General features: G+C 39.7%; 2 protein-coding genes across 4 annotated transcripts in view; one reads left to right on the top strand and one right to left on the bottom strand.

Moving 5' to 3' along the window:
- Positions 1 to 26,951, top strand: part of EXOC4 (exocyst complex component 4) — an 816,109-nt gene that overhangs the window by 620,252 nt on the left and 168,906 nt on the right. For all 3 annotated transcript variants that reach the window (XR_007723890.1, XM_050782435.1, XM_050782436.1), the window contains exon 12: positions 22,835 to 22,971. Coding sequence is in view for 2 of the 3 variants with exons in the window: in XM_050782435.1 (XP_050638392.1) it covers positions 22,835 to 22,971 (137 nt within the window). In the remaining variant the exon portion in view is untranslated. The remainder of the gene's footprint in view (positions 1 to 22,834; positions 22,972 to 26,951) is intronic.
- CHCHD3 (coiled-coil-helix-coiled-coil-helix domain containing 3) overlaps positions 1 to 26,951 on the bottom strand; it is a 1,241,194-nt gene that overhangs the window by 1,092,636 nt on the left and 121,607 nt on the right. The window lies entirely within an intron of this gene.

Here is a 26,951-nt window from a genome sequence, read left to right as displayed (position 1 = left end):
GCTGGTAGATTTTTAGGGGGATATTTCTTGGAGCAAAGGAAGCTGTTAATCCTTTCCCGGGGAGCCATTCTTTTCAAGTGAGGGCAGAGAAGGAGAAAAATATCTTTGGGGTGTTTCTCTCCCCACCCCCCATCCCGTCCAGTTTCCTGCAGCAGTTAGAACAGAAAGTAGTCTCTCAGAAGATTATCCTGCCACATTCACTTAAATGTGATGCATAGTATGACCTGTAGGATAACAATGGAAAACCCTAATCACTTACTTAAACCTGCCACAGACTAATTTTTAGAAGTCTCAGAGGTGGGTGTGCATATTAAAAGAGACCAGGTCCTTTCCGTAGAACCTTGAGCAAATGTGTATTGATTAACTTAATTAAAGGAAGATTATGACTTGTGCACTGCACTGTGTGTTATCTTACTGTATGGTTTAGGGGATCTTTCAGGCATATGTGCTAATGGCCTTCTCTTTTCAACCAGCATGAATCTGAGGTTATTCCATTAATGTGGTAAGCAAATAATTGCCAAGAACACAGAAGGTAAAAAGCATTTTCTTCTGTAAATAAATTAAAATACTTTAAACTGTTTTTTAGTAATAGTTTTATATGGAGTTTGGTTCAAAGAGATCCTTTTTATTTTTCAAATACTAAGAAACGGAGTTCTTTAGCTTTTATTTATTCTTCTCATCTTACCTCTTGGCTTGAGGTAGGGTCATAGAACCATAAAGATTTGACTGGGCCATTTATTTGCGAAACCTCCAATGTCAGTATCTTTAGGTCTTTTGTCTTAGACCAGATTCCACAGAGAAAGATTCTCTAATATGCTTTCTGGGGATCAAAGGCCTGGCTGCCAGTATCCAGGAAACCAAATGGGAAGAGGGTAGAAGAGAGGTGGGAATTTCTGGCGTCCAGTATATGTGAATTCACTTAATATTTCTTCCACCCTTAATTGTTCATGCAGTCTGCCAGTCCAGTGACCCTCTATTTTATTCCTTCCAAAAAATAAACCTTCAAGTTTTTGCTGGGGTGAAGAGACAGTTGCCCAGGGAGGGCCTAAGGGATCTAGGGGTCTGACTACTTCTTCAGTAGACTTTCAAGTAATCCTTTTATGAACCACTCCCTCCCTTTTGCCCCCATGTCCAGATGTACCTGGGGCTGCCAGGAATTCAAAATAAAGATTAGGTTGTTTCCCAGCCTTCCCTCCTATTCACACAGGATTCCATTTTCTTGAGTCTGTTAGAGGAACTGATCTCTCTAATATGCCTTTCAGCTTCCAAAATTGTTGCTTTTGTTTTCTCCCTCTTGTTCTCCTTACCCTTATAGGTTTATGTCTTGGGAAAAAATAATCTCTTTATCATCATTTCAGTGGGGTTTCAAGAGGAAGGGAGAATAAATGTGTATTTTGAATCTGCTTTCTTTACCTAGAAGTAAATTCTCCCCTCGATAACATCTCTCCTTCCTGCTCCCTGTGCCTTTACTTAGAAGGCCCTGCCCTGCCTCTCCCAGCAGGCGCTTGGAGGAATATGGAACGCCCACCCCGCTTCTTTTCTTCCTATGCATGCACTGCAAGTCCAGCCTTTCTAGTTACCTTCCCTGAAGGCACAGCTGAGATTCTAAGTTGTCTAGAAAGCCATTCTAGAGCACTCAGGGTCGTGATGAACAGCACTCATATGTACCTCCTGTGGGCAGCTGAATTCCTGTGTATGCATATTTTCTATCCTCTTCAAGAAGACTCAGACTAGATCAACTAGACTGCATTTGTTCTCGCTCCAGGGCTTTGCCTGATAATTCTTGAAATAAGTTGCAATGTGGTATAGTAGAGCAGGCCTTGGGGTAGGAGCAGCCTGGGGGCAGCTCTGGGCTTCACCACTTACTAGCTGTGTTCTGTTGGGCAAAGAACTTAACCTTTCTGTAGCTCCCTGTCTTCATCTGTAAAATGAGGCGTGTGAGGACTAAATGAGATGCAGCCTTGTCCCTGCTTAGCATAATCCCTGGCATGGAGGAGCTATTTAATAAACATTAGTCTCCTGCCCCTTCTATCCACGCATCTCCATAGCACAGTGCGTTCCTTGTAGTAGGTGCTCAAGAAATATTCACTAAATGATTGTTCTGGAAAAAGAACTTGGTAGAGGTTCTTCATTAGACATACTCTATTTGTATCCAGCTGTACCATATCAACTATGGCAGGAAAGTAGAATCCCTTCTCTAAACTAGAATCATGTGGCAGGAAGTTCTTATCACTTAAGGGGCACGAAGGAACAGAAACACAGTGTTCAGTAAAACTGAAAGGGCCTCAGTCTCAGTGTTGGCTTCACCAAAGCCAACCTGAGGCTTTCAGCTGTGCCTCCTATTTCCAGTTACAAGTGAGAAGTGTGTTAGCTAACTTCCAATTCAATCCACAGCTTGCCACTTGGGATCTGGCAGCTAGCTGATTGTTTGACCCAAGGTGCCCTGCTAGGTAGGGTTGCTAGTTATAATTATATATTCAAATGTCAATTAGCAGAACAGTCTATTATTTGGCAGTTTGGTGTAATGAGATGGATCTTGCACTAATCTTTCAATTCAGCAAGCATTTGGTAAGTACTTTATACGTAAAATTCTTTACTGTGCTATATCTAGTAAAGGTTGCAGGCAGAGCTAGAGGTAAAAGATTAAGTGTGCATCCCTTTTTGAGCTCATGAATTTTCAAATATCTTAAGCAATAAAGAAAAAGGCAGCGGGTTTTCCGTGAAAAACTTTTTTTTCTCACACACATCTCGCTACCTCCCTTTGTACTCAAGTGACAAAAATTTTTAAAACGGTTACCTCATGGAACAGATACCATGGAAATCCATTTAGTGGAAAATTCTTCCCGAGTATGATTGTACTATAGACTCTCTGCTTGATTCTCAGGAAAACTTGAGTGAGACTGATTGTTGCCCTCCAAAGATTTCTAGCTGCCTTTGATATTTGACTTTTTCTTCTCTACCAGAGCTGTCTGTGCAAATTTTTTCTCAGTGCTACATCCAGCTTTGTGCGTAAATGGTTTCCATTAAACTCCTGAGTTGTATTTTCTTTTTACACAGTTGATTATTGTGGCTCATCTAAAGAGGGTCATTTTATGAAATGTCTCTACTCCTTCTTGACCTCTGTTTCCTGTGAGTACGAATCTCGGTAGAACAGAGAAAGAAGACACAAGACCTCGCTTAGGGAGTTCAGGGTAGGTGGTAAGGTGGTTTTGTTTGCCACTCATGGCCTATAGCCTGGTAGAGAACACACACTCAGCCCTTCTCTAGACTTGCCTTCTCAAACTCTTTCACACTTGACCTCTTTCTCCAGTCTTGAAGTTAGAGTGGGTATTCCGTTTTTCATAAGCTCTGTCATTTTTGTTTTCCCTCTTTCTGCATTTATTTCCTAGCTAGGGTAAATTTGGGGTGTTGTGAAGATCAAGTCTCAGCTCACTCTCCATGCACTTACCTGAGAACAGAGGTACTCGGGTAGTCATACTCACATTCTCTGTGCTCCAGGGAGCTGGTTGTCAAACTTTCTGAAATTTTGTGAGCTGGTTGTTAAATACAGCCATTATTAAAAAACAAATTCCATAATATGACAAAGGTAATAAGTGCCAAGACTCATCACTTCTCAATTATTTTATAACATTTCAGGATTATCTATGTTCTTGAGGGCATCTGCATCTATTGCTGATAGTAGAGTTATTATACCTTATTACTATTTGTGTTGCTTTTCATCTCTTCCCAACTCTGAGTTCAGTGACATCTTTAAGTTCAGTGACATCTCAGTGGTAGCTTGAAATCGGCCATGGTGGGACTATTTACACCACGAAAACCACCAAACACCACAAACCAGGACCCCTCCATTTCCCTGGTTGTCAAAACATTTACCAGCACACCGCTAGTCATGCTCTTCTATTCTGCCAGTCATGAGTGATTGTGAGCCGCACCAATTACCATTCGTCTTCAAGATGGCAAAACTCTTCCTCCAAGGTGGTTATACCAACCTTACGCATTTTTGCCCCACAGCCGTATGAACACCAAGCCCAGATTTTTACTCTGGATCCATGGTTACTCCTAGGCTGCCTCTCCCTCCATCTTTCTCATCCCCAATGATTCAGTCATTAATTTCTCTCTTTCTCCCTCTATTTCTGCTTCCCATCCTCTTCTCCTTCCTGCTTCTTCACATTCTTCCTCTACCAATGGTTAAGAGCAAGGGCTCTGGAGACAGACTGACTGGCTTTGAATCTGGGCTTCATCATCAGCTGGTTATGTTACCTTGGGGTTGTTACTGAACTTTTTGTGCCTCAGTTTTATCATCTGTAAAGTGGAGATAATAACAGTATCCACCTAGCACAGTTATTATGAGGACCAAATGAGTTAATTTAAAAGCACCTAGAATAATGGGTGGCTTATAGTAAGCAATATGTGCATATTTACTTAATAAAATAAACACTTGCATTTGTCATCCAGCCCTTCCTTAGGTGCTAATGTTCAAGGCCAGAAGGATAACAGCAATGGAACACATGAGAATAAAAGAAGAGGCAAAATGGCCTGGGGTTGTATCACAGGAGTGGTGTGACAGTTCTAGGGAACTAGGAAAAGAGTCAATGAAATGAACTGGAGGAAAGGTGGGAATCAGGAAGGGAGACAAATAAAAAAATTACATTTCAAAATAATCTGCAAAGATTAAAATATACATAATATTAGCTTTTAGTATTTTATTTCAAGTATAAGCCCCAGGAAAATAAAGGGATTTTTTTATAAATGCATAGAAAGTTCCCATTTTGATGTTAGCAGTTAATTCAGTTTTGGTCTTCACCCAAGGCAGGAATGTGGTAGCCACATATTTAAGGCACTTAGGCTAAATCAACTGTGTATTGAACAAGAGCCACAGGGACAGAGTGAGAGATGTGTGTCCATATCTATCAAAAACGCAAGCCGGGAGCTGAAGTACTCATTTGTCTGACCATCTGGAAATCTCTAGTGGTCCAGGCACTTAATTTTACCCTCATTGTTAGAGCAAAAGGGAAACAATAAGAGAAGAAAATGGGCAGCAGGGACATTTTACTTTTCATTTAAAAAAATCTTAGTGATAAAAGGAGCAGAGAGTTTAAAAGAAAAAAATGAGAAACCATTAAAATGATTTGAATGCTCTGTCTATGTTTTGCGGTGAGCGCTATTGTTTTCAGTTACATGGGAACTGTGGTAAATTTATGAATCATTAGAATGTTTTTCCAAATTATAACTGCATGTTCTTAAAATCCCTCCTAAGTAACCCACAGTAAGAGGCTGTTGAACAATTTCATTTAACACTTTTGAGTTTCATATTAATTTTATATTTTAAAAAATGCATACTAAATAGCCCAAAGATAAATCATGATAACTGAGTCTTTGTATGTTTTCTTTCCTTTGCTTTTTAAAACATATGACCCTATCTCTGTTCTCCTCCCCAGTCTAGTGACAGACTTGAGAAAATACAAAACCTGGTTTGGTAGAATGATGACTTCTCAGTCAAAAGCAAAAGCTCGGTTGGGCACAGTGGCTCACGCCTATAATCCCAGCGTTTTGGACGCCCCAGGTATGAGGATTATTTGAGGCAGGAGTTTGAGATCAGCCTGGGCAACATAGTGAGACCCCATCTCTACAAAAAAATTTAGCCATTTGTGGTGGTGTGCACCTGATTATACTACTGCGCTCCGGCCTAGGTGACAGAGGCCGACCCTGTCTCTAAAAGTAAATGAATAAAAATAAAAGCAAAAGTTCCTCTGCCTCACCTAAAGTTGAAAACGATCACAATAGTCAAACGTTGTCTTTTGGCATATGTCTCATCAGCCATAGTCATCTGTGAAACATGCGCACTGTTAATGATACCTCACACCTCTCTCCTAGAGGAAGGTACACAAAAGCCTGTTCACTAACCTGGGGCAGCCAGTCCAGCATGGGATCCACAGAAAATGAGGAAAGTAAGGTCAAAGTAGTGGGTAGGGTGGATGTGTGGGAGGTGGGCTAAGTGTGAAGATTTTAAGTTGATTTTCTTAGAAGAGACTGTCCTTTTTTCTGATATTATTTTCCTCCTATTTGGTGTTAAAACATTGCCATTATTTTATGAAAAGAGTGGTAGTATAGATAATCCCGCTTTAAGTATTCTAACTTGATAAAATGAAAAATTGGATCTCTATTGGTCCATTTTTTTTTTCCTGGTTGGTGAAATCTGAGTTTGAAAACTATTGTACATTCTAAGTGTTGGCTGTCTCCTTCCCAGGGTGTAGGTGTTTCCTGTGTGAAGCGATTGTCTCAGAGGGAAACTTAGCAAAGATTTGATATTCTGATTTTTAACCACTAACTGTTCTTGGACTTGGGAGAAAAGCTGCTTCCCTGGGCAATACGTGGGTGGTACTGTTACTGTTCCTTTCATATAAACTTGGGCAGGATGCCACTGAGTTTAATTAGAATGCATTCTAGTGAGTTCCAATATCATATTGGCCTATCTCTTGACAAATTATGTGCTTTGATAACTAAAATCTAGGAAATACAATGACTCATCTCCTAAACTCAGGGAGACAGTTAAATTAAAGCCTAAGGTTACTTTATGGTGGGAAGGCTGGAGATATCACCATGGTTCATAAAGATTATCATAACCCTTGCAAATGAAGAAAAGGAGAGCAACTTGTTCAACATCTCAAAGTCAGTCAATGTTAAAATTATGTTTGGAGCCCAGGTCTCCTGTTGGCTAGCTATTTGATTTTTGCCCAGTAGTGCATTTTGTTTTACTCAGCATGGAAAAGTTATATAAAGCAGTTAAATTTATTTTTGGAATGAGCTAGAATGCTGGGTTCACAACAACCAGTTTCGTTAAAATCAAGAACTGCTCTGAAAATTCATTAGTTCTTCTCAAGTGTTATTGTCCCTCCCCGTAGGAGGCATATCCAAGCTGAATCTCCACTCCTGAACAAATTTTCCCTTGTGTGTGTACACTGGCATGCTTGCTTGCACACTCTCTCCCTCAAACGGTTCCATATGTTCTGTTTTACTGGAAGCCAAGCTCCCTGCTCATTCTGCTCCTTAGAGGGCCGCAGATCTCACCTCTGAGGTGCAGGCGTAACTGAGGCTGAAACAATTTGTAGGGAAACTTGTCAGCAAAATTGATTATTATATGGTGTGAACCACCAAAGACAGGTGAGCCTGCACAGAGCGGAACAAATGTATATGTGGTATGCATCTCCCACTGCATGTAACCGGACTTCTCCTCTGACATGGTGATTGATATATTTGTAGCTCTTCCCTAATGAATCATGCCCCATTATGGGTCATTCGAGCCTCCTGCTGAATAGACCTTACCTTTGCTAGTAAAAGGAATAGTAAATGTTCTCCTCTGTGAATTTTGGGGGTTTATTGGCTCTAAAGGAGTGGCTGAGGACATGTAATCTTTAAAAGGACAAAATAATCACATAAAATGTCTAAATAACATTGCTACATCAAGAGGGGCTTCTGTCACTACAGATGCTTTGCAGCATGACAAACTAGTTGGTGTGGAATGCGAATCTGAGATACGTGAAGAAATGAAAGCATTTCAGACCACCTTTGGTGGCAGCTTGATATTCTGGAGTTCTTTGAAAACCTTTTTCTGGTGTTGTACTTGTTCCTTGAAACGGCTTTAAGTGTTAGACTCGTGATAAAATAGGGATGATAATGACTGCTCTACTTTCTCACAATCTGTTTGGATATTGATTGAGATATTTGCAAGTACTCTGAGTTCTGAGGAAGAAGGGTGTTAGGAAATGCTGTGGTGATGTTTTTAGCAGGGCGTGGAAACCTATGCTAAAATAATTTCAGAATGTTAAGTTTGAAGACAGGTTGGATTACTGGCCTCTACCTGTATGACAATCATATGTCCTTCTGGTCTGTCCTTTTGTCTTAGGTATCAGTTCTGAGTGAATTTAGAGGTCAGGGTTTGAGGAATGTGGGATGAGAGAAGAGATCTTGCTGGCCCAAAACTGCCCACGAATTGTCTCTTGGCTGCTGGCATTGGAGTGGTCTGTGCCTCCTGAGGCTGGTCACATAGAATGGTCTACTGATGATCAGGAAGGTCCCGTCTTCATTTGCTGTCCTGACGCCATCCTATCTTCTTACTGAGTTACTTCACACCTTTTTTTTCACTGGTGAATATCTCCAATGACAGTCTGTCTTCCTACACCACACACTACCTTCACAGCTTCCTGTAAACCTAGTTTTGGCCTCACCAATCCCACCATTGGAACTGTCATCTGAGGAAGGTCACAATAACCTTCTTCCACAAGCAGTCTTCATTCATCTTTACCACACTACACCTGGCATCATGGACTACCTGAAAAGATTGAACTTATTGCTTTTCATCTTTACTGGAAGTAACAAAAAATAGTGGTTAAGATATGGGCTCTGGATTCAGTCTGCCTGGGTTTCAGTCATAACAGTATAAACTGTTTTGCTGTTGTATTCGAGAGCATGGCATAGTAGCAGTGCCTGGCACATAGTAGGTGGTCAATAAATATTGGATGGATTCGCAGATAGGTAAGCAGGCTTATTCTAACATTCACATTTATATTATAATATAAATGCTGTTGATATAATATCTACAGGTATACCCAAAACAAGAGAAAGGAAACAAGAGTGCTTGGGTATTTTACCTTGTAGGGGCTAGAATTGGTTATCTTTGAATATATATCTGTTTGCTATAAGCTCATCTATATTTGTGGCTTTTCATGTCCTTTAACTTTTATATTGCTTCTTGCTATTAATATTTTTCCTTGAACAAATTACATTTAAAAAAACAACAACTCATATTGCTTAGGTTAAGGAACAGAGTGAAGGGGTGTGTGTGTGTGTGTAGACTGTAGAGCAGGGAATCATATTGGGCCTTTTGAGCAGGAAAAGAATATTTGGAAATATACAACTGGGAAGTAAAATTTCTGGGGACATCATTACCTCGAGCGAGTCTTCCCGAGTTGTTCTTTCTTCACTAGAGGATGTGAGTAGGTGGTTTGTTTCTTAAAGGTCAAATGTCCATACATGATCCAAGGAGCTCTTATTTTTCTTAGCTTAGCTTTTATCATACTAAGTCATCTCCTCCTTCTTCTTCTTCTTCTTCTTCTCTTCTTCTTCCTCTTCCTCCTCCTCCTCCTCCTCCTCCTCCTCCTCCTCCTCCTCTTCTTCTTCTTCTTCTTCTTCTTCTTCTTCTTCTTCTTCTTCTTCTTCTTCCTTCTTCTTCTTCTTCTTCTTCCTTCTTCTTCCTTCTTCTTTCTTTTTTTGGTCTATTTTCTACTTCTTTTTTTCTCTGTTAAATCTTCTTTTTTCTCATGGTACCACAGTGCAAGCCACCCTAGACCACTTCCAGGGCTTTAGTCAGATGCCTTTCTGTGAACTCTCACTTCTCCAGGCCACCCCAGTGTGTCTGCCAAGTCTTCATCGAATACCATTTTCCCGGGGAGGGGGCACAGTATAGGGTGGTAAAGAGAACATCAAACTGGGACTCAAAAGGCCTAGATTCTTCTTTTTCCTTTGAAATCTCATTTCTTTCTTTCTGTTTTGTTTTGTGTTGTTTTTCTGGTGGTTGTTTTTAAGATGTTTCTATTTATCACTGATTTTGAGCAACGATTATTTGTGACTTTCTGTAGTTTTTGTTATCTTCCATTTGAGATGTATCGAGCTGCTTGAATCTGTGGGCTTATATTTTTCATCAAATTTGGAAAATTTCCAGCCACTATATCTTGTTACATTTTCTCTGCACCCCCCCACCCCCAGTTGCATGTATATTAAGCTGCCTGATATTGTTTCTCAGTTTGCTGACTCTCTGTCCTATTTTTTTTTAATCCTTTTTTCTCTGTGTGTTTTATTTTGGATAGTTTCTATTGCTGTGTCTTCCATTTCTGTTTCCGCCATGTTTATATTTTCCATTATGTTTTTAGACATAGGACCCTATTCCTAATAGCTGTTTTAACCTCCTTGTCTATTATCTGTGTCATCCCTGGGTCTGTTTCCCTTAACTGATTTTTACTTCTCCTCATATATTTTCCAACTTATTTCCATATGCCCGGTAATTTTTTTATTGGATGCTAGACATGCAAGGTTTTTTTTACTTTGTTAAGTGCTGGATTTTGTTATAGTTCTTTAAATATTGTTGAACTTTGGGAACACATTTAAGTTATTTAGAATTATTTTCATCATGTCAGCCTTGCTTCTAGGCTTTATCAGACAGGTCCAGGGCAGCTTTTACTCTGAGGCTAATTTGGCCCCACTGTTGAGGCAATATTTATTGAAGACTACCTGACACCCTATTTATTAGGAGGTTCTTCCACTCTAGCTAGTGGGAAGGAACATGGACCATTCATTGCCCTGTGTGAACTCACAGGATTTGTGAGTTCACAAATTGGATTATTCTGCCTGCTCCATTGAGGTAGTCCTCTCTGGCCTCAGTAGTGTCCTTCACACAGACCAGTACTTAGCCAAAGGTTCTACACAGAAGATCTACAGAGATCTTGTGCTCACACGTGCTCCTTTTTGCACACACGTGTTCTCTTTCTCTCCCCACCCTCCCCTCTCTTTGTGAAGCTCTCCACTCTTCAGTATTTTGCCACAGTGAACTGTAGCTGCCTTGGTCTTCTAAAACTCCAAATTCTGTCTCCTCAACCTAACAAGACTTCCAGGCTCTGTCCAGGTCCCTTCTTCCTGCATTGTGACCCAGAAACTCTTCAGCTGGGGCACTCAGAGGGCTCACGTCATTCGTTTTTCATCTCTGGTGTCTGAAACTACTGTTTCCCATATTTTGTCTGGTTTTCTAATTGCTTAAGGCAGGATTTCAAGCTATTTTATATTGAGATACTTTAATTTTACTTCCCTGCAGAACAAGAGCATTTTCTTCATTATCATTAATGCATTATCAAGATAGCATGATCACTGTCACAATTAGAAAAAGTTTCTAATATCTCCATGTTTCTAATATGTAGTCAGTTTTGCATTTTCCCAGATGCATTGTCCCAGAAATGTCCTTTTCAGCTGGTTTGTTCAAACTAGGATTCCATCTAGGACCATAATTGTTATGTGGCTTAAGTCTCTGTAATCCCAAACAGTCACATTTTTTTCTTGACACTGATACAGTGAACGGAACCAGCCAGCCATGCTGTGGAACATTCCATCTTCTGTATTTGATTGCTTCCTCTATTTCCTGTTACTAGAAGTTAGGTCTGAAAGCTTGATTAGATTGAAGTTAAATGTTTTTAGTGAGAATATATCATAGATGATGTTATATTCATATTCTGTCTCATCCATAAACCTGTAAGAACTGGTTTCCTTACATTAATTAGGCCAAGCTCAACCCCTGGATGAGGCTTGTGACCTTTTAATCCCTCCATTGTGTAATTTGATTTTTGTTGTGGGGAAGTAATTGATGTTCTATAACATTGACCCTATGTGGATGTTCATTTCCACAATTTCTGGTTAACTTTCATTTTGGTTTTTTGTGTTTGTTTGTTTGTTTGTTTGTTTTTGAGACGGAGTCTCGCTGTGCCACCCAGTCTGGAGTGCAGTGGCATGATCTCGGCTCACTGCAACCTCCGCCTCCCGGGTTCAAGTGATTCTCCTGCCTCAGCCTCCTGAGTAGCTGGGACTACAGGTGTGTTCCACCTTGTCTGGCTAATTTTTGTATTTTTAGTAGAGATAGGGTTTCATCATGTTGGCCAGACTGGTCTCAAATTCCTGACCTCAGGCCGTCCACCTGCCTTGGCCTCCCAAAGTGCTGGGATTACAGGGGTGAGCCACCACGCCTGGCCTCAACTTTCATTTTGTCTTAGTACCAATAGATAACCTTTACCTGAATCAGTTGTTTTATTAGGGGCCACAAAATGATTTTTTTATTTGTATTATTTTTTTTTTTTGAGATGGAATCTCACTCTGTCGCCAGGCTTGAGTAGTGATGCAATCATAGCTTACCTGAAACATCTGGACTCAAGTGATTCTCCCACATCAGCCTCAAGTGTAGCAGGGGTTACAGGTACACATCACCACACCCAGCTAATTTTTCTATTTTTTGTAGAGACAGGGTCTTGCCGTGTTGCCTAGGCTGGTCTCAAACTCCTGGGCTCAAGCAATTCTGTGCCGGCCTCCCTAAGTGCTGGGATTACAAGTGTGAGCCACCACATCCTGCCTTATTTTGTAATTATATTATTTTTTCTACATTTATTAGCTGGTATTCTTCCTTAAAATAGGACTTTTTGAATTTGGTAATGCTGAAATATAGTTCCTACTGACAAGATAGCACAAATGCATAATTTTTATTTACCAAATTTCAAAGACAGTTTTGTTTTAATAGCCACCTTAAATGGTGACAAATGAGTTTTTTCTGACTTTCTCTCTTCGTTGATTTTTCAGTATGCGTAATCACCTGTAATAATTTATTCTTCTTGATGCACTAATCATCAGCTTTGGCCAGAGGGACTCACAGAGCTGGATTCTAGATTTTGAAGTATCATAAACTATCTATATATTTAATATCTTTGACAGGCCCTTTAATATTTGTTATGGTTCTTTTTTAAGCCAGAGAATTAGACTAGATAACAAGGTTTGCTTTCAGCTCTAGAATTAGGATCCTGAGCTCTGCTACCAAATACTGCCCTGCCTCTGTCCAGCTGCAGAAGACCCTCAGCCTGTCTGTCATTCAGGCCTTTCACAAGCTGGCTCCCCCGTCCACTCAACCCTTTCTCCAGATTCCTTGGCAGAAATTCCCTCCTCCGGCCACACTTGTCTCCTAACTGCTACACATGACCAGCTCCTCCTTTATCCCCAGCCTTTACTTACACCTTTTCCCTTGCCTGAATACCCTGCCTCTGCCTCTGTAAGTATCCAAACCTCCCATACTCCAGATCCCAGTTCAGCCTCCCCCACCTTTTTATTCCTGTTCCCTTACCTTGTCTTTTATGCTCATTTCCCTCTTCTCTTGGAATATCACTGTTTCCTGTTCTAATTGATGTTTTCCCGAGCAGATTATCATCACCCTGAAAAAAAAAGTCCATGCTTTTTACCAAGAACATTGCTAGGCCCAGTAGAAGTACAGTATCTGCTAATGTCATTGTTATATTTCTATATCTTTTCTAACATGTAACACCTTTTGTTTTGCTGAATAACAGCCTTAAGGTGCTTTTGAAGTGTGCATGGGTGTGTGTGTGTGTGTGTGTGTGTTGGGGAAGGAGGGTGTTGCGGATATTTCTTATAAATGCTAATACTTTCCTATTCATCGATCTATTTCTACCCATATGTAATGGAACCCATTGCATATCAAGAGGTATTGACAACTTACCTGTAGAGTTGCGTTGATTTGCAATACATAAGTCAACAATTACTGCCTTATTATGTAATATTAGCTGGGGAAAGAAAGATGGCCCCTGGGTTCATACGATCTAATTAAGCACAACTGTTGTAGACTTTTTCTCCCTTTCCTGCTGTTATGTTTTGTTTTGTTTTGAATATGAAATCACAAACCCCCAAATAAGCCTCATAAAGAGACAGCTGTGCTTATAAGATTATGTTCGTCACAGATTTTATTCAACCATAAATGATTTCTACCCAAAATGTTAAAAATATATATTATTGATAATTTATATCATATACATTTTTCATGTTTTTATTGGCAAATAAACTTAATAAGAATAACTTATGTGAATTCTAAAGGCATATAGTTTTTTTGATTGTCTAAAATTTGACCTCATATATTTTGTGTAAGCCTATTTCTAAATTCTGCCTCGTTAGCCTGACAAACAGAGCTTCAGAGTTTGTTTGTTATGTAAGTATATTCATGTTTTCTGAACAGTGAAACTTTTTGAAATTATCTTCTGTACTTGAAGTGGATCATCTAGTGATTAGTGTCATCAGATTGAATTATTTATATTTTTTTGCTGGAAATGAGTGATATTCCAAATGTTCAAGTACTCTGTGTGTGTATGTATGTATGTATGTCGTAAAAGGACATTCATGACTTGGCTTCTGACTGCCTCTCTGAGCCCTCCCACCTGATCATGCATACATACCCCCCCCAACCCCCGCTCCCCTACACACCCCCTTCACCCCAGCCCTGAACAACCGCTTACAGTTCCCTGAATCCCATGCTGTTTCATGTTCATACTGCTCCATCTTCTTGAAGTGCTCTTTTTCCATCTTTGTTCATTCTACAAATCGCAATTATTTATCTTGCAGGAGTCAGTTCAGTTGTACACTCTTCTTTCTCACCTCTCTCTCCCTGTCTTTCACCCCAGTCCAATTAACTCTTTCTTCCTCTGTGCCCCTACCGTACAATATGCAGATGCCCATCAGCACCTAGGACATTTTATTGTCCTTATTTGTGAGCTTATTTTCTTTCCTTTTTTATCTTCATCAAGAATTTCTTATTTATTTATTTATTTATTTATTATACTTTAAGTTCTAGGGTACATGTGCACAACATGCAGGTTTGTTACATATGTATACATGGGTTGGTTTGCTGCCCCATTAACTCATCATTGACATTAAGTATTTTTTTAATGCTATCCCTCTCCCATCCCCCCACCCCATGACAGGCCCCAGTGTGTGATGTTCCCTGCCCTGTGTCCAAGTGTTCTCATTGTGTGAACTTACTTTCTTATCCTGCTAGTATCTAAGATTGTTGGAGGGCAAGAATCTTGTCTGGCTTTGTATCTCCTGCAGTTAGGCTAGCGTTTGGCATAGAGAAGGTACTTATTTATCTATTTAATCAATTAGCTAAGTTCCCTGCTGTTTCCCCAAACAACTTCGCATCCTCTCCAGAACAGTTTTCATCTGGTAGTCAGTAGCAGTACTGCCAACAATACTTCTATGTGTTCACATTTTTAAAATATATCATAAGTAAAAACCATTGTATCAGAATACCAATATACCTAAGGATTGTATTCTCAAAGGTTTTTGAAGAGGTACCTATTTGTAACAATGGTTGTAAATAAATTGTTTAAAATTGAGGCTTAACATGCATTCATGTAACAACCAACCAGATGCCTTTCCCAGTCAATATCCTCCCCACCCCGCTCTAAAAACAAATAACCACTATTCTGATTTGTCTCACCCTATATTAGCTATGCCGGATCTTGACCTTCATATAAATGAGATCGAACAGTATATATCTTTTTGTGACTGGCTACTTTCATTCGGCATTATGTCTGGGATATTTTTCCATGTGAATTCTTTTTTTTTTTTTTTTTTTTTTTTTGAGACGGAGTCTCGCTCTGTCGCCCAGGCTGGAGTGCAGTGGCGCGATCTCGGCTCATTGCAAGCTCCGCCTCCCGGGTTCACGCCATTCTCCTGCCTCAGCCTCCCGAGTAGCTGGGACTACAGGTGCCCACAACCGCGCCCGGCTAATTTTTTGTATTTTTAGTAGAGACGGGGTTTCACCGTGGTCTCGATCTCCTGACCTTGTGATCTGCCCGCCTCGGCCTCCCAAAGTGCTGGGATTACAGGCGTGAGCCACCGCGCCCAGCTCCATGTGAATTCTTATGTTAACTACTAGCTTTGCTCTTTTTCATTGCTCTGTAGCATCTCATTGTATGAATATGTCACAGTTTTATTTATCTACTCTACTGTTGATGGACATTTGGGTTATTTCCAGACTTGGCCTTGAACATAAAGTTTTATTTGAGAACCAAACTACAGAGCATAGCATTAGACCTGCTTTTTGTCCTTTCTCTGCCTTCTAATAGGCAACAAATTGATCTTAATATAGGATGTACTTAACTTTACTCATTCAGTTAAGAAAGATTTATTGAGTACCTGTTGTGTGCCAGGTCCTGAATAAGTGTCCCTCCCTTCTGGAATCTCACAGACTACTGGGGAAGGCAGACCCTAAACAAGCCATTACAAGTGTGCTAAATGTTGTAACTAAGACATAGAAGGTGTTCTAGGTGTTTATAACAGGAAAACCTAATCTGGCATGAGGGTTAGGGAGAATCTTCCCACAGAAGGGGTATGTTAGCTGAGACCCGAAGGAGAAACAAAAGTACTGTCTGGAAGGAAGACAAGGAACAGCATTGCTGGAAGGTACAAGGTCCAGAAATGGTAATGAAGAATTGAAAGAACCCCCATGTAGCTGAATCATAGAGAGGAAAGTAGAAAATGGTAGGAGGTGGGGCTGGAAGGGTAGACAGAAGCCATGTCATGAAGGGCCTTATGAGTTATCTGAGCAACGTGAGTCCTCATCCATTAAAGAGTTTTAATCCCATGAATGGACATAACTTTAAATTTTTTTCCTTTGATGTTAACCTTACAAATTCTGAAGTGCACAAATCTTAAGCACAAAGAATTTTTATATACATTTTTACTAACACAACAGCTATTCCATCAGTATAATGCCAGCACCTAGAATGTCCTCTCCTTCGCAGTTAGGACCCTCTCTTAAGGGTAGCCGCTATTCTGACTTCTATCACCAGAGGTTACTTTTCCCTGATTTTGAACTACAATAATAACAAAATTGTCCAGTTGCACACCTTTGGGTCAGGCTACTTTGACTTAGCCTAAGATCTGCACAGTTCATCCATGTGTTGCCTGTAGCAGTAGCCTGTCTCTTTCATGACTCTGTAGTTTTCCATTGTATGAGTATACCACAATTTATTTGCCCACTGTATTGATTGACATGAGAATTGCTTTTTTTTTTTTTTTTTTTTTTTGGCTGTTATAAATAAAACGATTAGGCCAGGCAGAGTGGCTCATGTCTGTAATACCAGCACTTTGGGAGGCTGGGGTGGGAGGATCATTTGGGGCCAGGAGTTTAACACCAGCCTGGGCAGCATAGCAAGACTCCATCTCTACCAAAAAAAAGAAATTAGCCTCGTATGGTGCCCTCTGCCTGTAGTCCCAGCTACTGGAGAGTGAGGTGGGAGGATCGCTGGAGCCCAGGAGCTTGAGATTGCAATGAGCTATGATCACACTACTGAGCTCCAGTCTGACCCCATCTCAGGAAAAAGAAAAAATTAAGCTAGAGCTGCAATAAATAAATAAAATCATTGTGAAGATTTGTGTTCATGTCTTTTGATTGACATGAACACTCATTTCTGTGGGAGGTAGAATTTTCAAAAAGATGACTCTGCGTTCAGGGTGGAGGCTGATTTGGAAGGCACAGAGGTGGCAGTTCCTCAGGCGCCAGCTCTTGGATGTACAGCCTTTTGCAAGTCATCTTAGTAAAGAGAGGACACATTCAAAACAGTTTAAACATCACACAAATCAAAGCGTAGATTAAAAAATGGAAAGCATATTTCCTTTTGGCTTCTATCATTACTGTCGTTTTCATAGTTATTATCATTGTTTACAGCCAGCTACAGCTTAGAGCTGATAGTAACTGCAAAGACAATATGATATACAAGTTTTAGTGACTTGTCATTGAATATGCCCCAATAAACAAAACCATTATTGTCATCAAACGTTTGTGAAGCCCCGTTTTTACGAGCTTCTTGTTGTGCCAAACCCTTGTTAACCTCAGTAGGAAACGCATCAGGTTCAAGAGGTGGAAGAAGAGACCCAGAGCCAGCAGAGGAGAGAGGGGGTTTTATTATGGGCTTAATACAGGGGAGAGAGTCCAGTGGGGACGGGCTGGGCGGGAAAACCACAACCACCCACAAACGTCATGCAGTTTATAGAGCATTTCCACTTACCACCCTCCCACCAACCACCTCCACTTGGCAACTTTAACGTAACCCAAAACTCAGGGCCTCGATCCCCGTATGGCTGGTGTTCCATGAAATCAGCCAGGGGCCTCAGATGTTTATCATAGATAAGGAAGGAATCTCCAGGTTAACCACTCCCAAATTACCTAGCTCGGAACACACATTCAGGTGCATTGCCACACAGGATCATTCTAAGGAGATGCTTAAATTATTGCTCTCAGGTGTGCTTGCCCTACACTCCGTGTGTGTGTGTGTGTGCGTGCATGCGTGCGCACGCACGTGTGAGATGGTGCTGGAGATGTGTGTCTGAAGCGATAGACATATTTCTCTGACCATACAGAACCTTAGATTCTTAGCAGCATCTCTGATGTATCCTCTCAGGAAGTAAAACAACACAGATATAGAGACTCCATTCGCCAAACTAAAGTTGTTTTGGTGTTGGTTTTGTTTCTGAATTGTGAATTTATTTGTGTCTTAAAACTTTAAAATCAGCACATTTTGAATTGGAAATTTATGTCTTAAAACATTAAAATGAGCACATTCAGTTATATATACATATATAATGAATTGCCATTATAGAAAATAATACAATCAGGTGAAGTTAAGAGTGCTGTTGTGGAAATACCCAAGACTTTCAGCCACAATAAATGTTCACTCCTTAGAACCATGGAAATTAAGATACAGTGTAGTGGCCGGGCGCAGTGGCTCATGCCTGTAATCCCAGCACTTTGAGAGGCCGAGGCAGTCGGATCATGAGGTCAGGAGATCGAGACCAGCCTGACTAACATGGTGAAACCCCCTCTCTACTAAAAATACAAAAATTAGCCAGTTGTGGTGGCACGCACCTGTAGTCCCAGCTACTTGGGAGGCTGAGGCAGGAGAATCACTTGAACCTGGGAGACGGAGGTTGCAGTGAGCCAAGCACTCCAGCCTGGGTGACAAAGTGAGACTCGGTCTCAAAAAAAAAAAAAAAAAAAAGATACAGTGTAGTAATAAGGAAGCAGTGGTCTGATTTCACCTTACCAAATCAGGCTCTTATCCACTACTACGATTATACTCTAACTCACTCTTTTCACCCTATTCTGAATGTGTTGTGCATGTGCATTAAGTCAATACATGTTTATTGAGCACCTGCAATATGCCAGATACCTTGTGAGGTGTTAGAAGTGTGAAGGTACAGTCACTGATCAACAGGAATTAGCAGCGTAGTGGAAGAGATGGTCAATTGAACCAGTGATTACCAGACTCCAATTAGAGCATGGGCCAAAATGCCAGGGTCCTCTGGTGGCACAGAAGGGGCATTTAAATCAGAGCAGGTAATCTCCAAAGATGAGAGTCATGAGCTAGGAATAGTATTCCAGACACTAAGATGAGGAGGCACAAAGGCACAGAGGCAAAAAGTAGCCTGCTGTAGGCAAGGAGTCACTAGTAATTTAGTGTGATTGGAGCAAAAGATGGGCATGTTCAGAGGAACCGGAGAGAAGCATAGAGGAAAAAATAGTAATAATAATAATAATTTTAATGGACAAAAAAACTTTTAAAAAGAGAGAGAGAAGCCTAGAGGGGTAGGCTGGAGGCAGAACTGAAGATGATTGGTGTTCATGAAAGGGCTGAGAAGGAAAGATCGAGAATTAAGAGGCCTGATCAAGCTCACCCCGTTCACAGTGGTACTCCTCATGTGTCCTCAAACATGTCATTGGGCCTTAGGGTCCTGATTAGTATGACCAGAGAATTAGGGAGAGTTATTCCCAAACCGTGAAACACTGTTCCAGTAGATGGGAAAAGATGGACTATGAACAATGGTTTCATTACTTTGGTAGTTAAGGGAAGACTGAATACTGCATTGGCCTCTTTAAGACTCCTCATGACTCTAGCATATTAAAGGTTTCTGAAGTCATCCAGTAAAAACACCACTTCAGTTTTCTTTAATTCAGTATTTTCCAAATTATGTGGACTGGGAGCCGATTTTCTGTAACAGGATGTTAGTATCATGAGGCAGAGCCCCATTCTGGCAAACAGTGGACTAGTTCTCAAAAGTACAATCATCTTTATTCATTCACTAATTAAATTTTTTTAAGTGCAGAACCAAACAACGGGTTCACTTTATACTTTAGATTACCAGCGTATCCCTGTAATAAACTTTAGGTGTTTATTTTCCACAGCAATATTTTTTTTATTACATCAACTGTCCTGGGATTTATCTTTTCTTTTCTCATTTTTCATGTCATGCATAGACTTTATTAGCTGGTAATAAGTTGCAAGAAATGTGAATTGAGTTGTTTCTAAGCAAATATCAATCATTTATGATTTGTTTAATAGAAATTATAATGAAGAAAATCAGGGTTTTGCTTATTATGAAGTCATTATAGTCAACATTAGCAAATCCCAAAATTAATAATGTGTCAGTAAATCATTTGCATTGCTAAAGAGATCAAATAAATAAAAACAGGATTGACCTTGTTAGAAATTTGATATTTTCAACATTTATCTGTCAAAGCCACTGATTTGGAAATTGTTATAAATTCTTGAAAAATGGAAACTTTTTTCCCTGTAAAAATACCCATCATTTGGCAAAATACAGTGTCATTTTTCTTGAAGAGAATGTAGTGATTGATTATCCAGAGTGCTACCATGACAAGGTAAACCAACCAAATAGCTGGAAAATTGTATGTAATCATATAGCATCACAGAGGCTCAGTGTTGAGCACAACCATTAGAATTAAACCATGGCATCTAATCATTCCCTGCTGGTACTTCCTGTTCATCCCCAAAACCTTGACCTCCAGTGGATATGCAGAGGTGTTGGCAGTCATCCCTTCCCCTCCAAATGCTGTCAGCACAATTCTAGTCAGCTGAAAGCTCTGCAATAAATACAAACCAAACCCAAACCACCCAAGGAGATTTCAAAATGCAAAGGTGTCTGTGTCTAACATCCCTCACATATATGGCATTCGGAGATTTATTCTGTGTATTAACATTATTAGTCTAGTTTCTTTTATTAATAGTATTGTCCTGAAAATCCTGAGAGATTATAAACAACTGAGGGAAGAGAAGGATGGGAGATGGACAAAAAGAAAAGAGGAATGCTGATCCCTTTTGAGAGGCTGATAATCTATTCAGGAAGACGAAATACACCTGAGATGCCTTGAGGGCCGTTACACAGTATTCGTCCAGTGTGAAAGCGCCAGTACACAAATTGAATGCATGAGTCATGGGGGCCAACAGAGTAAAGGAGCAATCCAATTATCCTTGGTTATTAGAGAACTAAATTGAGTCATAAGAAAGGAAAGGGCTACCCAAACCTACCCCAGAGATGGTCATCAATAGCATACTTGGGAGTAGAACCAGGCTCTTTCTCCCAATAATCAGAGGGATCTCCTCATGCTCGTCTTCCCTGCAATGTTTTAGATTTTAAACAGGCTTTGTTAGGATGGCTGAACTTCAGTCTCCTTTGTTAATTGCTGCCCACATGTTGTAGGATATCTTGTGTTCTGAATCAGGATGAGGATTTTAAATTCTTCCTAGTGTAAGGACGTGTAGCCAGGCAGAATCAATTCCTGTCACTCACACACAAATACAGAGGAATGGGATTATGGATCAGGGTGAAGCTGCAGTACTTTAATCTTAAAATCAATACAGAAAAGGAAGTTGAACTTGTGGGGATTCTATAGAGACTGTAATTTGGCTTCCTATGAGGTTTGCCTTACAGAATATAAGTGCTCCTTGCTTTTCACCTTCTGATTATTTTACTGGGGTGGGAAAAATGAGAGGAAGGGGAAAGATGACAAGAAACTTCTACCACCAAATCTTGAATAAGCATGCAAGTGTAACTCATAATTCAAGCTAATCCACCACTGTGTTGAGAAGAGCTATACACCTTTGTTTAATCTTTTGATTTTTAGAAAATAATTAGCCAGAACCTTGTACCCCATCATCTGTATTTAAGCATAATAAAAATGCATTTGATTTCTTCATAGTTCACTGTCAAGACTGGAAGAGTATTTTTTTAAGCTTACTTTTATGGCTAAGCTTATCATAGCCTATGTAATTTTATATAAATATAAAATCAACAAGCCAGTTACTGACTGAAGGATTCCAAGCTGCTAAGCATGCGATTAATATTTACCCCAGTGTAATTCTGCTTCTCTTGAAAGAGGCATGAACTAATGGTTTAAACAACTAAGTCTTTTCTTAATCAAAGATTTAGAATTTGTTGACTATGTGTCTTTTTCAGATATAACACTGATTTGCTGCACAATTCTGTTGGCGTCCAGCTTTAAGATGGGCTTATTTTTCCTTTCGGATAGTTTTTTAATTCAGTTTTAAAATATGTCGGAGTGTGTTTAGACCCTGCGCCTACAGTGGTGACAGCAATATGAAACACTGTAATCTCGTGAGAAAATGCACTGTGGGCAGCAGAACTCTGGTCTGGCTCTGAGGCAGAGTGGTATAGTTAGAAGAGCAAAGCCTGGAGCTCCTTCTTTGTTTACTTCATCTTCCTAAGCTTGTTTCCTCATCTTTAAACTGGGGATGATTATAGGATACACCTGATAGGTAGGGGTGTTGAGAGAATTAAAGGAAATAAAATATACAAAGTGCTTATCATTGTACTTTGCACTTGTAAGAACTCTATAAATGTTCATGATTATCATGATTATTATGTGAGTCTCAAGTGAGATAACATATGCTGTGTATGTGAAAACATTCTACAAGCTGTAAAACACAATACAAATGTTAATTGTTATTCTGAATAGATTGATGGTTTTGAAACTTTTAAAATAAATCATGGAAGGTTTTTTCTTTGTGCTGCCTGTCATAGGTTCCTAATCTCAAAGAGCCTTGGAGTGATGAATCAGGCTCCAGCTGAATATGCATTTTCTGTCTTAAAAGCCAGAGTTATCTTGTGAGTGTCAAGAATTCCATGATATCAACTTGAAAATCCCTATTCTGTGTCCTTCCAGAGAAAACACTTGCTCAGGTCTTGGGAAGACCGGTGCTGTGTAAGATTCTTATTTGGTTGTTGTTTTGAGTTCATATTTCAAAATGTCACATTCTTCCAGGAAAGCTCAGATACCTTAAATTATGACATACTTGGAGTTGTCCTTCCTTGTCCTACACATTACTTGACTACAGAAATCTCATATCCTCTCTTTGTTGTTCATTTCCAGAGCACAATCATTGTGGAGAAGACAGTGCAAGACCTCCTGAACCTGATGCATGACTTGAGTGCATATTCAGATCAATTCCTCAACATGGTGTGCGTGAAGCTCCAGGAGTACAAGGACACCTGCACTGCAGCTTACAGGTATAGCTTCTGTTAGGAGCTAAGCAAAGTAACGTTTGAGCCTGAGGGTGGTTCTGATTGGTGAAATTGCCTTAATAGCCTAATTTTCAAAAGGATCATCTCTGAGTTTGTCAAGAGATGAGAACATCCATCATGGAAATAGTCTCCTAGACCTTTGTGTAGTCGGAACAACAGAGAGAATGAAAGTGATGAAGGGACAGAGCCACTAGGACTGCCATTGAGTGGCTCGGATTATGTGTCAGCCTTGATGTTCATGAAAACCTGGAATGATAAGATCATGTTCCTCACGGAAATTCCAGATCTTGGTTAGGCTATCTTATGGTTAAAAAGATCCTTAAAATAGAGCAATTTGAAACTCTTAATCTTTAATAGGATTTCTTTTTAATTAAAAATATATTCTGGCTGGGCGCCGTGGCTCACGCCTGTAATCCCAGCACTTTGGGAGGCCGAGGCAGGTGGATCACGAGGTCAGGAGATCGAGACCATCCTGGCTAACATGGTGAAACCCCGTCTCTACTAAAAATACAAAAAATTAGCCGGGCGAGGCAGCGGGCGCTTGTAGTCCCAGCTACTCTGGAGGCTGAGGCAGGAGAATGGCGTGAACCTGGGAGGCAGAGCTTGCAGTGAGCTGAGATCGCGCCACTGCATTCCAGTCTGGGCGACAGAGCGAGACTCTGTCTCAAAAAAAAAAAAAATATATATATATATATATATTCTTCCTGACATTTAATTTGTAGCATTCCTACTGTCAAAAAAGAACAGTTACCCCTGTTTTCAGCATCAGTAGCAATGAAAAACCATTGTTATGAACTTGAAAACCATTAGTTATCCCGTTATCCCTCTGATTTCCTTCCCTAGGTTCAAAAAAATCTCTCTGGGCTTGTGGAAAAGATCATAGCAATTCTCTAAGAAAGCTTATAATAGAAACAAATTACAATCTGGTTCACAATACATGAAACAATTAGGGAAGAAAAGAATGTATAATAAAATACTAAATTTTGTGTGCTCTATATTGAAGACTAGATAGGTGAAGTGCACTACGTAATCAGGCGCTGCTTGTATAATATGGACTGTGAGGGCAGAGGGATCAAAACACAAGAAAGAGAAAGGGTTGTAATCGGGAATGGTTTCGCAGGTGAGATATGTGCTGGACTGATGAAATTTACAGAGGTAGAAAGAATACACAAAGGCGAGGATGGAGGAAGCAATGAGACAGTTGCCCACTATTTTACTTTATTTATTTTATTTTATTTTTTGAGATAAAGTCTCGCTCTATCGCCAGGCTGGAGTGCAGCGGCACAATCTCAGCTCACTGCAACCTCTGCCTCCTGGGTTCAAGTAATTCCACTGCCTCAGCCTCCCGAGTAGCTGGGACTACAGGTGTGCACCACCACGTCTGGCTAATTTTTCTGTTTTTAGTAGAGGCAAGCTTTCACCATGTTGGCCAGGCTGGTCTCAAACTCCTAACCTCATGATCCGCCCACCTTGGCCTCCCAAAGTGCTGGGATTATAGGCCTGAGCCACCGCACCCAACCCAGTTGCCCACTATTTAAAGGGGACAATGAGGAGGAAGTTTGACTGGGACAGAGTTCCTAGGAGAATCTAGCAGGAGATAATGTTGAATAGGAAGAATAAGACCAACTAAAAAGGGGTCATAAAAAATAAGATCCTGAAAATGTAGATGTTGGATAGCAGATAGGGAATCACTTATAATAAGTGAGCAAGGAAGCAATGTTCACAGAAGATTGATTTGGCAGAGGAATACAACATAGATTAATGCTTAACCTTCCTGATTCCAGCAATAAGAATTATCCACAGTTACATGGACAAATTAATCAACAACCATCTCATTGAGATGCTGTCCCAATAACTTTTTGTGTTCAATAATTATTTATCAAAACTTATATTTAGGTTAAAATCATACATATAATTAACAATTCTGTCAATTGGTTGTATACTAAATAATAATTATAATGGTAATTCAAACAAAAGAAAGTTAAAATTTAGTCTTGTGGTAACAGAAACTTTAAAGTTTTTGGATTTTAATTTATACAGATAGTCTTTTTTAAAAAGCTACAATGGAATAATAAAATAATTTCAAGCATAAAATATATTTCATTAGGATAAATTTCAGTGAGGAAATGAAATAGAAATAATAATTCAAAGAGGAAAAGGAAAAGTGAAAAATATCCAACTGTTAAAGAAGAGCTTGTTCATATGTATTTTAAATATATAATGGAGGGTATCAAATCCCTGTGGCATTGAGATTCCATTGGATACTGTTTTTAAAATTTTAATTGACAGATAATAATTATATAATGAGTACAATGCGATGGTCTGATATATGAATACATTATGAAATGATTACATTCAATCCAATTCATATATCCATTACCTCTCATACTTGTTTTTGTGTGTCTTTGTGCTGCAAACATTTAAAATCTACTCTCAGCATTTTGAAATATATGTTACGTTATTATTAATTATAGTCATCATGATGTTCAATCATTCTCAAAATGCCATTCCTCCTAACTGAAACTTTGTATGGTTTGAGCAACATCTCCCCACCTCACCCCACACCCATCCCACTCCGCTAGCCCCCAGCCTCCGGCAGCCACTGTTCTCCCTCTACTTCTGTGAGTCTTTTGTAGACTTTTTTAGAGTCCCCATGTAAGTGAAATCATGCAATATTTGTCTTTCTGTGCCTGGCCATTGGATACATTTAAAATAGTGATTTTTAACATTGTCAGTCTTTAGGATATGCCAAAATTTATGTCTTTTGCATCTATTTAAAAGCATGCTAAAAAAAATTAAATGTCAACTTAAAAAAGGAAGGAGAATATAGTTTTCCAAAATTATTTTAAGGGATACACCAATAACAATTGTAAAAGCCACTATTCTAGGTTAATTGTCTGAGATTGGAATTTCTGGGCCATAGAGTCTTGGATTTTCAGTTTTACAAAACCATACTCCAAAGTGGTAGTACCAACGTCTCATCTACCAAAAGAGAATTGAATAAAATATTTTAACTATTAACACTTAGTCCCAGTGCAGTAGCTCACGCTAGTAATCCCAGCACTTTGGGAGGCCGAGGCGGGTGGATCACCTGAGGTCAAGAGTTCGATACCAGCCTGGCCAACATGGTGAAAGGCCGTCTCTACCAAAAGTACAAAAATTAGCCAGGTGTGGTGGTGCATGCCTATAATCCCAGCTATTCGGGAGGCTGAGGCAGGAGAATCGCTTGAACCCGGGAGGTGGAGGTTGCAGTGAGTCGAGATCGCACCCCTGCACTCTGGACTGGGTCACAGAGTGAGACTCTATCTCAAAAAATAAAAAATAAAAACCTAAATATTAAAAAATTAAAAATTTTAAAAATAATTGCATTTTAATAATATCACATTTTAAATTTATGTTTAACCTCCATTAAATTTAAAGCTTTTTTTTTTAAGTAGGGCATGCCCTCTTTTTCTAGTAAGTTACCTGATTATGGGCACCCAGTTACTTTCTCACAAATAATAATGTTGATAAATAGTAATTATAGTAGAGATGTTGCATAACCTGACCACGATAAGGTCAAGTTGTCTCTAGAATGCAAATCCCACTGATGGCCATTTATATAGCATTATTGATGTTGTTGTCTTGAAAGACATGTTGTAAGTTCTTGTAGCTTGGCACCATATTCATCATGCGTGATTTTTCTCCAATCATTTATGTTCCTGCCTCTCAAGAGGTCAAGTGGCTGGAAGCCACTGCATCTGCAAAGCAGACTGATCATTGTTGAATAGTTTTCATCTGGAAGTTTTCTCTTAGTTTGATGTGATACTCTCCTATCCATTGGACATAGTTCTTTTCTCTGAGTGATAATTCATCAGTTTAATCCTTTTATGAACACCCTTCAAATATATGAAGATAGCTATCATAGTCCACTTAGTCTTGTTTTTCCTCCTTAAACTGAACATTCCCAGTTTCTGGCATGCCCT

The sequence above is a fragment of the Macaca thibetana genome, chromosome 3 (assembly GCF_024542745.1).
Source record: "Macaca thibetana thibetana isolate TM-01 chromosome 3, ASM2454274v1, whole genome shotgun sequence".
Taxonomy (NCBI): domain Eukaryota; kingdom Metazoa; phylum Chordata; class Mammalia; order Primates; family Cercopithecidae; genus Macaca; species Macaca thibetana.
This window is presented reverse-complemented; position numbering and strand designations above follow the sequence as displayed.